Source organism: Sinocyclocheilus grahami, unplaced genomic scaffold (assembly GCF_001515645.1).
Source record: "Sinocyclocheilus grahami isolate Dianchi unplaced genomic scaffold, SAMN03320097.WGS_v1.1 scaffold438.1, whole genome shotgun sequence".
NCBI classification, from domain to species: Eukaryota; Metazoa; Chordata; class Actinopteri; order Cypriniformes; family Cyprinidae; genus Sinocyclocheilus; species Sinocyclocheilus grahami.
Genome location: NW_015505617.1, coordinates 719,527 through 736,728, shown reverse-complemented (window position 1 = coordinate 736,728; position 17,202 = coordinate 719,527). Strand labels below are relative to the sequence as shown.

At 38.3% G+C, this 17,202-nt stretch overlaps 1 protein-coding gene across 1 annotated transcript in view; it reads right to left on the bottom strand.

The window, feature by feature from the left end:
• LOC107551953 (potassium voltage-gated channel subfamily H member 8-like) overlaps nt 1-17,202 on the bottom strand; it is a 128,758-nt gene continuing 111,556 nt past the window's right edge. The window contains exons 11-15 of the mRNA XM_016233760.1: nt 10,035-10,249; nt 3,426-3,682; nt 2,862-2,962; nt 2,385-2,437; nt 1-1,674 (exon numbers count right to left, since the gene is read on the bottom strand). Coding sequence (XP_016089246.1) covers nt 760-1,674; nt 2,385-2,437; nt 2,862-2,962; nt 3,426-3,682; nt 10,035-10,249 — 1,541 coding nt within the window. The 3' untranslated portion in view covers nt 1-759. The remainder of the gene's footprint in view (nt 1,675-2,384; nt 2,438-2,861; nt 2,963-3,425; nt 3,683-10,034; nt 10,250-17,202) is intronic.

Genomic DNA, 17,202 nt, shown 5'->3' with positions numbered 1-17,202 from the left:
AATACTTTCCTTTGTTGACAAGTTCTGTTAGCGTTAGCAGCATGCTAAAATGAGACCGGAGCCTGCTGTGAACAAATGTGCATTCCTGCCGTGTTGATATTACCGCAATTATAAGATTCTGACTTGTAAACAGCATTAACGTCCTTGTAGGTTGTGTAATTACATCTTAAACTGAATTTTCTGAGCTTCAACTTGTACTACTGACTGCTACAAAATCATGTGGGAACACTCAAAATAGCAGTGGCTTCAGCAGTAAGATGTAGCTTTTTTGTAATATTTCTGTCTAATAATTCTCATAATTGACTATGACTTAATGGAAGAATAATTAGAATAACAGTAATTACGGCATGGTATGAATGCAGCTTTAGAGTCTCATGTGGTTTTGTATTAGGTAACAAGGTGGGACAATGCTGGATAAAACGTTTCACTGAATGCATTCTGAGATGTCTTATCCGTGATGCATACATATGATAGTGATATAGATTTTAGCCAAAACTAGGTATTTTTTTAAAAGAAAGCATCATCAAAGGTGTCAGTAGCGTGCCTACGATGCCTAAAAATGCTGTTTATAAGTAGATAGCTCACTAGGGTTTGGAACAGAGCCACAAGCTGTTAAATTACAAGTGTCGTCCTGAAGAAACAGCAATCAGTTTTGTCTGTCATTCAGAAATTAGGTGTTTTGGGGTAATTGCAGTCGGCCCAGTTCACCGCTCCCCTATTTGCTAAGTCAACTAGTCATAGTATTCATCTTTCAGTCTCTCACAGTGCTGGTCCCTCTTCATCTATGAAGCTGATATGCTCTGTGGAAGGCCTCCCTCCTGCTGCCCATTCTTGCATCTCAAACTCTAACTGAGGAGGTCCCGGCCTGGGGTTCTGCGGGGACCGTAAGGTGCCAAAAGAGGCCTGGGTTTCTGGCAGGGAGTCCAGGGAGCAGGGCAAGCGTGGGGAGGTGTGCGGACAAGAAGGAGGGGTGCACGACCGTGGCTGGACCCGAGGGGCGGTGGCAGTGGAGGAAGGGGATGAGGGAAACGGACTGATCTCCAGCCTGTGGTCACCAGGAGAGTTACTGATCGAGGGTGGTGCAGAGCAATGAGAGGGTGGTGGAGGTGGGGTGTCCTGTGAGGGGAGTCGAGGTAGCAAACCTCTGCTGTGACTGGCAGGTCGGTGAGGACCCTGGCAGGGAGAGCAGGAAGTAGACTGGGAGCGGAAAGTAGGGAGCGAGAAGGAAAAGGTTAGAGATGGGGATGCAGGATGGCTGGTTTGCAGTGGCTGGGCTGAAGCTGCCTGGGTGCCTTCTCCCTCCGTTTGGGCTGTCACTGGAGAAAGAAGGACTGGCAAGGAAGGTCCCCTCGAACAGCCTGCCTGAGCCTGTGCTTGGGGTCTCTGCGGCGGGCTGGTGGGTATGAGACAGCTGGGCAAGCCAATGCTCCCAGTGTCTGTGCTGTCCAATAGGGAGCAAGTAGGTCTGAGCGGTGCAGACCATGGGGCTGTGGGCGAAAGAGCTGGTGGCGTGGATATAGTTGGACCGCTGCTACTGCTGGGAGATGGAGGCATTGTTGGACTGAGGGCTGTCAAGAGAGGTTGAGATCCAATGACAAGCAAGGGCCGAAGGAGACGTGTCATTTCCTGTAGCTCTTTGCTCAGCTGAGAGACTTGCTGGGATAGACTAGTCATCTGTAAATGAGATCAACAGAATGTAAGTTATGGAACATATAGTTCTGGCTATGAAATCTGACTGGGTGTTCTTCATTCAAAGCTATTCACATTAAACAATGTCCCAGGTAACTATTTCCTTATGGCTGTAGTGGCTGCATGTCTCTCGAATCACAAAATTCGTTTTACGATATAAAGAGCTTTTCCCTTGGCATCCGGGTCCTGATCAGTCTCTCTGGGTTTATTTTGCAATGTTGACCAGCTTACGCTATATTATCCTGTACTTATTGAACAAAGATGTATTTTATGATAGTGCTGTAGTGCAGCCTTTTTACAAAAATCAATAAGCCTCTTGACTTACACCCTTTAAAAGTGGTAAAATCAATGCAATGCATGGCCTCTAGTGGCTTATTGGTTTTGGTAGAGCCTGATCTACTTTTCAGACATCTTTACAGATATAAAAGGATTTTATAACCTGCAAGTTGTGCAGTGTTGTAGTACTCAGGAGTTTGTCCGAGTCCAAACCATATTTCCATGGTCTTGGTCTTGTCCTGCACTCAATACCTATTCCAGTTCCGAGTACTAAAACTCTATTCACATTGTTGTAGTACTTGAGATTGGAATTGATCTGGAGGTTTGCGTCACACTGACGTGAAACCAGGGAAAGCATGTTTATATTTATGTTGAATATAATTTGATTTATTCTGATTTAATGTGTTTGTTTCACTTACCTCCTCACTCAGTTTGGTGATGCTCTGCTTGGTCTCCAGCTGCTCCTGGTTCACTGCAAACAAACCCGCACAAAATGAGTTAAGTTTGTTGTAGAGAGGAAGGGGAAAGATTGGATGGATGAAGAAAATAAATTTACTGCGAGGTTTGTAAAGTTCAAGGTCTGTTGCATCAAGTCTTATCCTCAAAGGTACTTTGAGACATTTAGTGGGACAAATATCCCTGAGCAGCAAAATATTCTGTATTGCTTTGAGGTTCATATCCAATTTCAGATGTACCAGCCCTAAATGTCACGTTAAAAAAAAAATAGTTGGCTTTTACATATTGGTCAGATGGTCCCTTCCTGTCTAAGTGGGCGTTTCTTGGACCGAATAAGCTGCAGAATAAGTCTGACTGTGCAAGACAGTCTATTTATGGAAATATTTCTTCATAATATTTCCTTCCAGAAATCGCATTCTGTCTTGTAGTTGTGTATGTACCTGGGGAAGGGGATGGAGGACCGCTCTGAGGTAGGGTGGGACCGAACTCAAACCTTTGTGTTGCGTTGGAATTGCTTTCTGTCTCTATGCCATCCACAAACCTGCAGCGACATCAGAAAAATGCATTGTTGTTCATGTACAGTAATTTATTCCCATGATGATTTCTGAAGGATCATGTGACGCTGAAAACTGAAGTAATGGCTGCTAAATATTCAGCTTTGCTATCACAGGAATTAATTCCATCTTAAAATATATTAAAATAAGAGTTGTCTTGCAAAAACATAACATTTTAATTATTCCAAACTTTTGACTGATAATGTAATATAAAAATGCCTAGATAGAAATGGATTCCTTTACTTTTTGCTCATTAAATTCAAGTTTTAGATAAGTGTTGATTTCTTAGTATAAAATTGAAGAGCCAATTATTAGAGCAAGCAGCGATTCCACCCAAATTGGTTGTCATGGAAGCTGGATACTTCTAAATTATGAATCAGTAAAGTTCTTATGAGAGCCACCAGAGGGCTACAGCTCATTGAGGATGTGATGCGCGATGTGTCTGTGTACCTGGGGCTGAGTTCTGGTGGAGCGCTGCTGAAACTGACCACAGGGATCTGGAGGGTGGCGGGTCGTGTGTGGTCTGACGGAGGGCGGAAGGGGCGAGGGGGGAGAAGTGGTGATCTCAGGGGGGAGCTGAGGCCCCGGGTCAGGCGAAGGGGAGAACGTGGGGCCCTTGTCACTGAGTGCTGCTCCTCATCATTCTCATCGTCCTCACGGATAGCAGGAAGTTTCTTCACCAGACCACCATTGATTTCCCAGTCCAGCTGAGAGAGACAGAGCAGATTTATATATGTTTGTGTCTGTACGAAATGCAGTAGATACACATGCCTTAGATCAGCAGAAGTGAGTTTAAGTGGTAAAATTAGAGCTATTTTACTACAGTACTTGCAAGGTAACTACTACTCAGCCATTCTATTTTATTATTATTATTATTATTATTATTCAGCTCATGCCTCTTAGTTTGATTCTGATCATTTGTTTAAATATAATTTGAACCTTTTCATTTTTTGAGATGTATATCTTGGATATTTACTTCATTCAAACTTCATTCAGATTCTAATCTAATATCTCGCTATGGACTCTTTCATGGCACGTATTTAAAAAATAGTTCAACATACATAGATATTGAATGTCTATGTACTGATTTATTTGATAAGTGACGGTGTAATAATAACTGGGATAATGTACAGACAGTCCACCCGTTTATTTTTGCAAAAAAAAAACCTTCATGGACAATGTCTTCTACATTTTAATTAAGATTAGTATAATTTCTATTTATACTTAGTGCTGTCAATCAATTTAAAAAATAACTAATTAATCACACATTTTTCTGTAATTAATTGGGATTAATCGCATATCAGCATAATATATTTATACTGTCATAATTTCCAAATTTCCAACATTGAATTTCCAAATTAATGTGGAAACAACATAAAGATGGTATATTTTAAATAAGTGTTTAATGGCATATTTTTTACTAAGGAGCCTATTATTAATGAAGGCCTGCAGATGTCTCTATTAAATGCATTTTTCCCTTAATTTTCAAATTTACAGTATATTTGAAAGCAATTATTTTTATTATAAATTATTTAATATGCTTTGGAAAAATTAGAATTAGAATGATGAAATGATAAAATGAAAATTAGAATGATTTCTGAAAGATCATGTTACACTGAAGACTGGAGTAATGGCTTTAAAAAATGTAACAGAAATAAATTACATTTTAAGAGTTTTTTAAGTTATAATGTTTCACAATATTACTGTATTTTTGATCAAATAAAGAGATCTCTTTCAAAAACATGAATGTTAGTGTATATACAGTATGTTTCTACAGTTTGAAAATCATCCATTCTTCGTCTTGAATGAAATGTTCACATTCAAATTGGCAACAATCTGACTGCAAAGTTTGGATACTGAATAGTGACTGGCCTTATCACCTGCATTTATTTGCTAAATTGTGACCCTGGAGCACAAAACCAGTCTTAAGTCGCTGGTGTATATTTGTAGCAATAGCCAAAAATACATTGTATGGGTCAAAATTACAAATTTTTCTTTTATGCCAAAAATCATGTTCCATGAAGATATTTTTCCTACCGTAAATATATCAAAACTTCATTTTTTGATTAGTAATCTGCATTGCTAAAAACTTAATTTGGACAACTTTAAAGGTGATTTTCTCAATATTTAGATTTTTTTTGCACCCTCAGATTCCAGATTTGCAAATAGTTGTATCTCAGCCAAAAATGGTCCTATCCTAACAAACCATACATCAATGGAAAGCTTATTTATTCAGCAGTTAAGACTGGTTTTGTGGTCCAAGGTCACAATTGTGATCTTACATCTATTTAGCTATCTATAATCACTTTTCACTGCCATGAAACTGTGGAATTGTGTTGAACCTAGGGTTACTTCCAACATTAACCCTATTCTACTGTGCCCTTGCAAGCACTTCCTTCTAAAAATGCAAATCTAGTTATGGGTTTTCAAATGGGTAGTAAAGAGTCATGACCAGTGCGTGGCAGACTAACACAGCCTGTTGATTTTTCTTGTTCCACTCTTCCTCTACCATGTTTCTCAACCTCCAGCTCAACTCTCTGCATATTTTCCATTGTACTAGATTAAGGAACCTCAATTGTTTTTTGTCCACAAAAACACTGTTTTTTGTAGAAGCTAAAAATTTATTTTGATTTCTTGGTTGTTAACTCTCAGCACTGCATGTTCTTAGAATGTCATAAAAAGAATGGCTGCAAGCAGCGTTATCCTGCGGCTCCACAGAAGAGGTTGCAGAGAGGAGAGGCAGCACTGTTTATTTTTGTTTTGTCAAAACACATAAAAGACAATGTCAATCAAAGTCCGTCGCTATAGGGTGGCAACACACACACACAGCCCACATCCTTGTATTACTAACAAACATAAACCAGGAAGGAAAGAGAAGGAAAAATAAAAGGTTTTGAGCAAATCTTAATTAACGTCAAGAATTAACGCCATTTGTTCTCCCCTATTAAATTTGACTGAAATCTTTCCATCTTTATCTTTCCTCTCCCGTTCTCCGCACCCTTCCTCTCTCTTTCTTTGCATCTTGTTTTTTTCCTCGTTCCTCTCATGGTCTCCACCCCCACGCTCGGTCTGCAGTCCCACACCCCACCTAAAGCAAAATTTATTTTTAGCAATCTCCTTCCAATCTTAGTAACACAGACTCCAGTGGCACGAGGGGAGCGTGTGTGCATGTGTGTAAGATGCTTAAATTGGTGTTTCTACAGAAGTTTTCCCTTTCTTTCCCTCCCCTCCACCAGAGAATGAGGTGTTTATTCAGGCATTTCCATGTCCCTCGAGTCGCCAAATTCAGTCAATCACAGCTAAGTATAACAAGAAAGAGAGGAAAGAATGCATTACCTTTTTCTTCCAAAGCTCCAGTGCACAAACACACACAGTCGAACAGTAATAGGGAAGCTTCCCCAATAATCACACGTCTATTCTCACCAGCTCTGCAATTACGTGCAAATGTATGTGCGAATGTGTGTTCATTGGTATTCCTTGTGCATTCTGGGGTTGCATACATGTGAAATGAGCATTGATGCTGATCTGCTATGTCTCATGGCACACACAAACTTGATTTTTACATTTTCTGAAGGAAATGAAGTGCTTGCGTATGCAAAAGTCTCTACCAAGATGCCAAGCTATTGTTGCTGGTTGCCAGGGCATTTCAGTTGCTAAGGTGTTTTGAGAGCACATTGCTATACAGCTGAGCTGATAGGGTGTACTGGGTGGTCTAGGTCAAACAAATCCCTTCATAATGCCCTTCAAATTGTATATCCTATTGAAAAACGATTTGATGTAGGGCTAAAGCTGCAACAGTATCTTGTATATATTTACATGTTATGTACCTGCCACTTCACCTACCATCATTCCTTCCCTCTCTTTCTCTCCTCAAACACAACGATATCTTTCTCCAGCTGGAGTGAAAGCTGCATGTGACACCTTGCAGAAGCAGCACTGCAGGAAAAAATGAAAAGGAGAGAAAAGAGGTACCTCCAACCTCCCCCCACCCCTCACCCCCCCTGCGCCCCCCGCGCCTCTCGTTTCAGTGCTATTTTTATCTTACAGGATCCAATCTTAGCTCGAGGCGTGGGGGACCCAGCCAGCATGGAGTCCCCGCCTTCCCTCTGTGCTATTCTTAGTATCGGCACATACTCCAAACCGCAGCATGCTGCTATTCCTGTCCTCATAAGTTATACTCAAGGCTGGGAGAATGCACGTGTGTGTGTGTGTGTGTGTGTATAAGAGAGAGGGGTCTCGTGCACAGGCATACATGTGCATCCTGAAGATGAGGGGGGGGGAAGGGGCTTTATCTTAGTCAGGGAAAGGACACGGACTTCGAGAATGTGCAAGAAGGAAGGAAAGATGCCAAAGACAGCAGATGGGGATCCATTTTGTATTCCGCTGGTTGTGGATGTGGGCACTGCACCGTTACACACACATACATAACTCTACATGCACACATTCACTATGGACAACTGGTGTGCAGTAGAGAGTTACATTTTTTGCATTTTTAATAATTAATTCGGCAAACACTTTTTTCAAAAGTGACTGTTCACACCAGCCTGGATGTTCGGTATGAAAAGCATAAATACAACGGTTACCCCAGTTACTACGGTAAACAAAGCAATGATGCACAACTTTCTGTTTCTAATATGCTTGTCATAGAGAAGAAAGTAGCGTCAAACAGTATTTACACTTAAAAATAAAGGTGCTTAAAAGGTTCTTCACAGCAATGCCATAGAAGAACCATTTTTGGTTCCACAAAGAACCATTCAGTCAAAGGTTCTTTAAAGAACCATCTTTTTCTTACCTTTTTATCCACCTTTTTCTTCCTGTAAAAATGGGCGCGGCCATTTGTCAAATCTATTGGTTTCGCTTCCGGTCTCGCACACGGGTCCAGCTATTTTTAGCTCTACAAAACAGTTTGTTTTGCTGCTTGATATTGAAAATTGGATAAAAGCGTCTGCTAAATGTCTTAATGTAATGTATTGAAAATATCTTACCATATTATTTTAATGCATTATCTTAATTACAAACACTGGTTTGTAAAGTGCAAACATACTGTTAACAGCACATTGTTATTCCCCTCGTTATTTCCCTATAGCGCCTAATGAACCGGAAGTCTCGCCTATAGGCTTACTTCCGCGTTGAAGAAAAAGGTGGATAATCTGAAGAACCTGCTTTCACCACAAATAACCTTTTATGAAACAGAAATGTTCTTCAGATATTAAAGGTTCTTTATGGAACCTTTTAGACAAAAAAGGTTCTTCTGTGGCATTGTGAAGTATCTTTATTTTTAAGACTGTACTGTACATGTTTCCAGGTCTTTCTTTCTTTCTTTCTTTCTTTCTTTCTTTCTTTCTGTCAAACAACCTGTTCGTTACAGCAGCAGTTCTGGGCATGTGACCAAAAATGTGCATCTTATTGGTTGGTTTTCTTGTTTGTGGTGAGAAAGCAATCTGACCAAATGGATCAACAAACCAAGCTGCAACTGGAAATGCGTTACTTAAAAATTAGCTGTTTTTAATTCTATGAGCGGAATCACAGAATATAAACAGATGCAATCTAACTAATAAGGGGAAAGTTTTACTCACATGTGACTTGCATAGACACATTTTGATACACTTTGAAATATTGCCTTGTGGAAGTGAACCAAACCAGCAAATGCAACATTGTAACAATTGAAGCATGTTTCAGAATAAAGCAAACAATATATGTGACCCTGGACCACAAAACCAGTCATTTACATTGTCATTTAGCAGACACTTTTATCCAAAGCGACTTACAAATGAGGACAATAGAAGCAATCAAAACTAACAAAAGAGCAACAAAATGTAAGTGCAAATAACAAGTCTCGGTTAGTACATGTTTTTTTAGATATATATATCAGTCATAGGGGATGAATAAAAAAGCTTTCCATTGATGTATGGTTTGTTAGGATAGGACCATATTTGGCCAAGACACAACTGTTTGAAAATCTGGAATCTGAGGTTGCAAAAAAGAGAAAATGGCCTTTCAAGTTGTACAAATGAAGTCCTTAGAAATGCATATTACTAATAAAATTAAGGTTTGATATATTTACGGTAGGAGATTTACAAAATATTTTAATGGAACATGATCTTTACTTAATATCCTAATGATTTTTGGCATAAAAGAAAAATCAATAATTTTGACCCATACAATGTATTTTTGGCTATTGCTACAAGTATACCCCAGTGACTTAAGACTGGTTTTGTGGTCCAGGGTCACATATAGCCTGGAAATGTCCTTTTAAGAGTTTTGTTAGCATCATTCTGTGCTAGCTGAGTTACAGAAAAATCACAAATGAAATACTTTTAAATATCTATTTTATCCCCCTCTTCATCAGCAACGGGATTCAATTCTGTGAGAAAAGCTCTTTATAAATGTACAAAATTATTAATAGGATTCAAACAAAAAGAAAAAGTGTAAATGAAGACCACTTTATCTGAGCTATGCCAATTAAAGGAATAGTTCACTCTAAAATGACATTTCTGTCATCACCTTAATGTCCCTTCAAACCTGTATTACTGTTTTTTTCTTCTGCAGGAAAAATAAAACAGACATTTCTAAGAATATCTTCTTTTATATTCCATAGGTTGGAGTAAATGACGACCGAATTTTCAATTCTGGGTGAACTGTCCAAAAACTATGTATGAACTGTATATACACTCTGTGTAATATTTCTATTTAAATCATTTTATAGGAAAAATCTGAAACAAAACTGACACAGCAGAGAATATGAAACATAATAAATGACCATGATGGCGACTAGTATCGTGTTTCTCTGTTTGAGCGATGATCTATTTATAGGACTCATATCAGCTCCACTGCACAAGCGTACAATATTGATAATCCGATCCTAGGCGATGTATCGACTCCTGACCTGTACGTTCGTGATAATTGCCTCAGTCCCTCATGCACATGATTCAGGCTAAAAAAAGCACATGCACACACTGCTTGACCTTTACAGTTAAGGCTGTAGAATCAAAGGTAATACTCTGGGATTTTCACCCTTTGCCCTAAATACCATTATGTGTGCTTACAAGCATCACTCACGTCAGCTCCACTGCCCTCCCGCAGGTTATAGGTGAGATCGTGCTGAATTTCGCTGACAAACTTCTGGGCGTATTCAGGATAGAGGCGCAGAACTTCTCGCAGTCCCTTTAGGCTGATGTACTGCAGGTCACAATACGTCAGTGCTTTCACGTTTGCGTTGGTCTTTATCACCTGCTCTTTCGTCAGCGAGTCCGATCCGATCAAGTCCCCCTTTCCTGTTTGAGAAAAGCATATAGAAGTTCATTTGTGGCTTACACAGGCTTTGTCATGCAAAATTCATAAGTATGCTTTTAAAGTTGCATATGCATGTTAGATCCATCCAGTATTTTGTGTGAACATGTTCAGACAAGTAAACAAAGACAGAGTGTCAATCAATGCTAAAGTTCTAAGGAAAAACTTTCTGTTCTAGGTTTGAAAATGAGACACAGGAGGGGCACACAAGGCAGCATAGAGGCTAAAAATATATTCTGGTTTGGTGCAAAGGGACTATGAAAGCAGTGACAAATTCTGAAGTGTCAGAGCACTGCATTCTGGGAAGGCACACCGGTTGGAGGCAACTGAGTTCAGCAGCGCTGGGAGAGAGATGGGTGGTAGACCATATGTGCATCTTTCATCAAGTAAGCAGGTGTGGTAATTATGCATGGTATGTGTGTGTATGTCTTTGCATGTTTGTACTGTCACATTTTCAAGAGCTCTATGAATCTTGGCTCTGAGATAACATGGCAGAACATAATGGCTGCAGTTTGTTTTACATTTTTCCTTCAACTGGCCAAAGCACCTTCCTTTCTTATTCCCCCTTTTTGTTGCTCTTTTACCCCTTGTTCTCTTCTGCTTCCCTATGTGAGCAAAAACACGACTGTACGTTGACAAGCAAAGTTGCCATGTATTCTGACAAAACTGTATTTGCAAACTACATATCAATCAAAACAATAAGAACATATACAAAAAATATGGCATAAATTTGACTTCTGAACGGATGTTTTCCTGTTCTTGTAAATTCTTGATTTGTTAGTAGATCCAATGAAAAAAAACTGCTGGTAAATTTAAATTAGTTTAAAAATACTATTAACAGGATTCTTTTGGAAACAATACCATAAATATACATGAATGAAAAGAGTCATTCAAGATTATATTATAAATATTTTGTGTGACTTTGGTCTCTAGAATACATTATTGGATATGTAAACGCACGCATGAATCACTCAGGACCTGTCATTGCCGGCAATTATTGACTGCACTTTGAAAGGTCAGTGGGAAAAGGGGTCAAAGTTGAAAGTGTTTGAACTTTAAGCACCACATTACAGAACATGACTAGCGTTCAGTCATTGAAACAGTCAATCCACAGAGTTCAATGCATCAGGCAACACTGACATGAGCCATGTGACAGAACATTATCAGGAATCTCTCTCTCCATCTCTCTTTTTCCTTTTATCCTTGTCTCTATATCTGCTTTCTCCTCCTTTCTCCGATTCAGTCTCTCGTTCTCCTCACAGCCCCGACAGACTGTAGTTCTACAGTGCAATAACACGTGTAATCTCATTGCGAGGTGACATGAGTCTAGGTGGAGGAAGCCATTTCATATCACAGCTTAAATTAAGACAATCACTCCCACTCCAACCGCAGCTCAGAGACGTCTGTGTGTCTGCGTGTGTATTTATTGGTCTGGTTCCGAGAATAAGTGTTTATTGCTATCTGTCTTGACTAATCGTTTGCTTTCATTTCAAGCTTTCATTTTTTATTAGTCATTGCCAATTTGCTCAGTGCCTTTTCTCCTGCTGTCTCTCTGTTTTCCTGGCTGTCTATCTGTTTGTCTCTCATTTTCTCTCTCTCTCTCTCTCCAGTATTCTCCAGAGCCTCCTGTGGATTCTCGGGTCAAGCTGTCAGATCGATAACGCCACAGGAAAGTGCCGTTACTTTGCATGTGTGCAGGTGGTGTGTTTTCAACATCAAGCGCAGATCCTCCAAACACTGAACCAAACAGTCTCTCTGTGACAGTGAGTGGACGTGCATGGGAACACAGGCAGGCTATATATTTTTACCTGAATGTGTGTGTGTGTGTGTGTGTGTGTGCGTGCATTCATTCACAGCTCTGCTTTTCCTCTTCCTTTCAAGACATAATAGTTCAATCTTAAAGGTTGTATATCTCCTGGTCTAATGGTCCATTCACTCTCTGGAAAAGGAAACTGGAGGTGTGAGATTTATATGCAATTTTATATGCTATAACATATATATATATTTTTTTTTAAAGAAATTAATACTTTTCTTGAGCAATAATGCATTATGTTGTTCATTTTAAACTCTCAATTAATCAAAGAATCCTGAAAATTGTGATAATAATGGTTCACAAATCAGTAATGATTTCTGAAGGAACATTTGACACTGAAGACTGGAGGCTGACAATTCAGCTTTCATCACATGAATGTGTAACATTTTAAAATATATAAAAAAATATAAAAAAAAATGTAAATGTATTATTATTTCACAATATTACTGTTTTTACTGTATTTTTTTGTTCAAATAAATGCAACCTTGGTGAGCATAAAACTTTTTTTTCCGAAGCTAATAAATATATTATATAAAACACTGTCTAGGTAGGCAGCTCACAGGGTTTTGGAACATCTTTAATATGCAGAGAGAAAGAATTTGTCTGTCTTGTTTTTATTTCCTCTGTATGGCATGTTCTTTTTCCCATTCCTTGATTCACTCCCTCCCACATTATTTTCCAAGTGTGTGGAGATCTATGGTTCTCGCCTTCATGTGTCATGTATTAATAGTCAAAGCACTTTAATAATGTATTGACCATCAATTATTAAGTGTGTGTGAGAGAGAGGTGGATGTGGCCTAGCGGCATGCCAATATTTGATTTGATCAGAACAACAGAGTTCAGGCATTTGGAGATAAAGAGACCCACATACACACACACACAGGAACCTTTAGCTCAGCAAGAGCTCTGGCTCATCGTTTACTGTGACCTTTTAAGAGCCTTTATTTCCAGATTAACTGTAGGCACTGTACAAGAGGGGGTTCGGATATGACAAATAGTTTATTTATGATGGAAAACTGTAAGCATCTGAATTATTTTTGTTCTTTGGTATGAAGAAGCTTTTAAGGCGCCTTGTCATATATGAATTATGTTATCTTTTAGAAATTGTATAATTCGGTACAAATCATAGCATGCATTATCAATATTCCAACCAAATGTTTTTTTTTTAAAGGTCTGGCTCAAATTAAGGGTCTAAGAAACAGAATGTGAGGATGTGTGTTGAGCAGCTGCTCCACGCTCAGATGAAAGGAGAAAAACACAGTAAAAGTTTCATAGTCCATCTATGGTCACAGCTGCAGTTTTCTAAAAAAAAAAATTAAAAAAAAAAAGCAACAGGAGACACAAACAGAAAGGAAAGGTCCTGGGTGACTAAACTAAAAGAACACAAAGAGGCAGAGAGAGACTACAGAAAGGATGAGTTCATTGAAATCCAGTCCTAATACCGTCAAAGGCATACGTATTATGTTTGTGACAGCGCTGCATTGATACATCTCAAAGAAGACAGCATTTGTTCATTACACTAACCTACACGCTCTGGTGCATCACATTAGATAAGGATTATGAAGAAATGAAAGAGGTTCTCCCTGTTCCTGTGTGTGTTTGTGTGCAGCAACAAACACTGTGTACAGTCTCTGAATCTAAAAATATTAATTTGACATTTGCATCTTCTACAAAACAAAACCTTATCCAATTCATATACCAGAATATCTTTTTTGTTTCATCAGGTTTGGAACAAGGGTGAGTGTATAATGACAAAATTCATTTTGGAGTGAACTACTGCTGTTAAACACTGCAAAGCAAAAAATAAATAAATAATGCATATGTAAATATGTATTTTAGCTATCATTCACATTTAGGTTAGGAGATGCTTTCTTATCCCAGCAGCTTATCAAGATTCCTTCTGCTAACAGCTGAAGGCAGTTTCACCTGCTGTTATCTTGCTTCTAGAAGCTACCCAGCAAGGTTTTTGGGAGGCCCTGTGTACAGCTCCCATAACTCCTTTCAGATGAAGCAGAGAGGTGAGCACTTTTTAAAATTAAATTACCCACAGACTCGGTTTATGGCAATGATTTCCATTTGAAATAAAACCCTGAGCTTTTCTTTTATTTATATGTTTTCTTCCATTTACTTGTTTCCCCCCCTGCTATTCATATTATTATATGCATGTGTTTATTAGTAAATTTTTATCCATGGGCTTGTAAAGTTAACTGATTACTGCTTCATGACACATTGAACGGTCCTATGTAAAATAAGACATTAGGAATAGCAGTAAAGGCTATTTATCACTAATGTATGTATCTGTTGTGGCTACTTTCAAAACCATACTTTTATCTGTGTATTTATATTTCAATTCAAGTCATTTCACATGAGGCACAGACTTTTTGTAAATGAAATAAGACAATTTTCACACAGACTTGGGTTAGTTGTCACAATGGCTTCAAATATCTAGTTAAAAATAGACAGTCATAGGTTAGAATATTTTTGTGATGTTTTAGTATGTTACGTTTTCTGTTTTGATGTTTCACAATCTTGCTATTTGAAATATACTATTCTCAAATCAGTCTCAATATATGGCAGGTAAACTTGGGCCCGACACGTGTTAAGCTTATGTTTTGTTTTGTTTTTTATGAACAGTAATAGCTGAAATGTACAATATCTCTTTGTACACATAAAACAACTGCTTTTCAAAAATGAAGAAATATTCACTTGAGTGAAAAGTGTGACAAGTAGCTCAGGTGTCATTGCATTTTTGCTTCATTAGCATATTGAGTATTTTTCTAGTAGATGTTCTCACGGTATACTGTACAAGATCATGTGATTCACAGAAGAAAAAAGACAGTTACATGAAAGTTATCTCTGATTCTGTTGTTATTTCTCATCAAAAGTAAATTACAGGGCAGTCACTGCAGCAACCAGTAGGCTAAGTGTCTCGCTGAAGGACACAATAGGTCATGAAATCATGAAGTCTCATGAATACTACTGGGTTTCACATCTGGGCTGCTTGCCGAGCTCATTAAGCTCTACAATACCATAAAAAGCACTGACCTTTTCTAATGCAGTGCATGGAGAGATATTCACACATTTCCAAAGATTTAAACAGAAAACATTTCAGTGTTAACTCATGCTTGACTCAAATTTGAGTAGCTACACTCTATTTTCCTGAAAATTACTATGTGCATCAGATTTCCATGTATATGTCAATATTTTTCTTCATATAAGTACAGGAGTGGAGAGTATGTTAGGAATGTGAATGTAAGTGTGGGAACGACAGATGGAATAGCAATTAGACTCAAGTACATGTGAGCTAGATTGCTAATGTCTCTTATGGCATGAAAGTACAAGGTAATGTCAGGATGCAGAATTCATATTTATACAAGCTCTGGGCAAAGACGTTCTTAGGTTAGACAACTGGTCAAACGCAACATAGCCAATAGGAAAAATTTGGAATTTAGATGCTGTTATAAAAATCCTAGAGAGCTGCCTATACTGAGAAAGCATTTTAAGGGATATTTACAAGCTGAAAAGTATGCTGCCTTCTATAGATATGCTGTTTTGGACATATTTAAAGGCACATATCTACATATCCTTTACAAGTTGTCGTACCAGATAAGAGAAACAAAGATTATAAATGTTTAATTTCATTCATTTGAAAATAATACATAAAAAAAAAAGTTTTAAACCAAATAAAATTTACTATTTTACCCAATTTGGGTATGTGGTATGTATTTTTTATGTTCTGTACTATACTAGTATTGTGTTGTTAGCTTAGCAACATGCTAAACTCAAACATCTCAAACTGTGTGTGAGTCGACGAGCCTCCTGCGTGCTTTGAGCGTTTTGTGTGTAAATAATATTGCATATTGTTGGGCCTGTACAGTTCATGGTAATATTACATACATTTTATTTTATTTCATTTTGTTTTATTTTGGATGATAAAAAACAGATAGTGTAAAATCTACATCCTAAATTTAAAACCTTCATGTTGAGCATGCATGTCTGTCACTTATGAGGTTCCATTTCAATTAGAATGCTGCCTTAAAGGGATAGCTCACACAAAACTGAAAATTTGGTCATTAATTACTCACCCTCATGTTGTTCCAAACCCGTAAGACCTTCGTTCATCTATGACCCTGCATAGACAGCAAGGGAACTACCACAGTCAATGCACAGAAACGTAGTAAGGACATCATTAATATATTGAGGTTAAGAAAGCTCTCAAAAATATCTTAATTTGTGTTCCGAAGATGAACGAAGGTCTTACGCATTTGGAACGACATGAGGGTGAGTAATTAAACACAGAATTTCCATTTTTGGGTGAACCTATACCTTTAAGATATGGTCACACACTAGCAAAATGTCTGCGTAATTTTGTAGCAAAAAGATCCATTGTCAATAGTGTAGCAATGCATGAACACAGAAGTCACTTTTAAACCAAGCAGCATTCTATTGGTCAGTGTGAATTTGCGTTACCAACTTGAATACAAGTAAAATCTGTGTGGGGAACTTTTTCACACTTGTGTGAAGCTCCTGACTACACAGATTCCGACTGAAATTACTATTTTCCGCAGGTGACAATCGCTGAACAATGGTAATTGTAGCCGCACATTTAGAAGGTAGCTGCTTAGACAGCCAGCTCACTATGTTTTGGCATGTCATGTATTGGCAAGCACATTAGAGAAATCACACATAACCTCATCATCAACAGTAGCTGAATCTCGCAGATAATATATGCATTAATATGCATAACAAAGGAAGACAATTAATGAGAAAATGAAGCCAATGAGCCAACTGTGTGTGTGTATAATGGGGGGAGGGGATAGTTACTGTTCAATAGACTTGAAAATTATATGGGAATCCTCCCTCGAAACAATAAGAACTACAGATAATAGCAGGATGAGATTCGTTGAACAAGTGTGCGTGTGTGTGTGTGTGTGTGTGTGTGTTAAGATGCTTTAAAAGAGCCATTATTTAGCTCATTTATGATGTCTGAATTATGTCAGAAATTATACAATGATATTAATGGATTGTGTGTGTGCATGTGTGGGCAGTTTTTATTGTATTGGCCTGTTTCAATATCACACAGGAAGCACAATTAATAGTGACAGGTAGGAGGAATTTAAATGG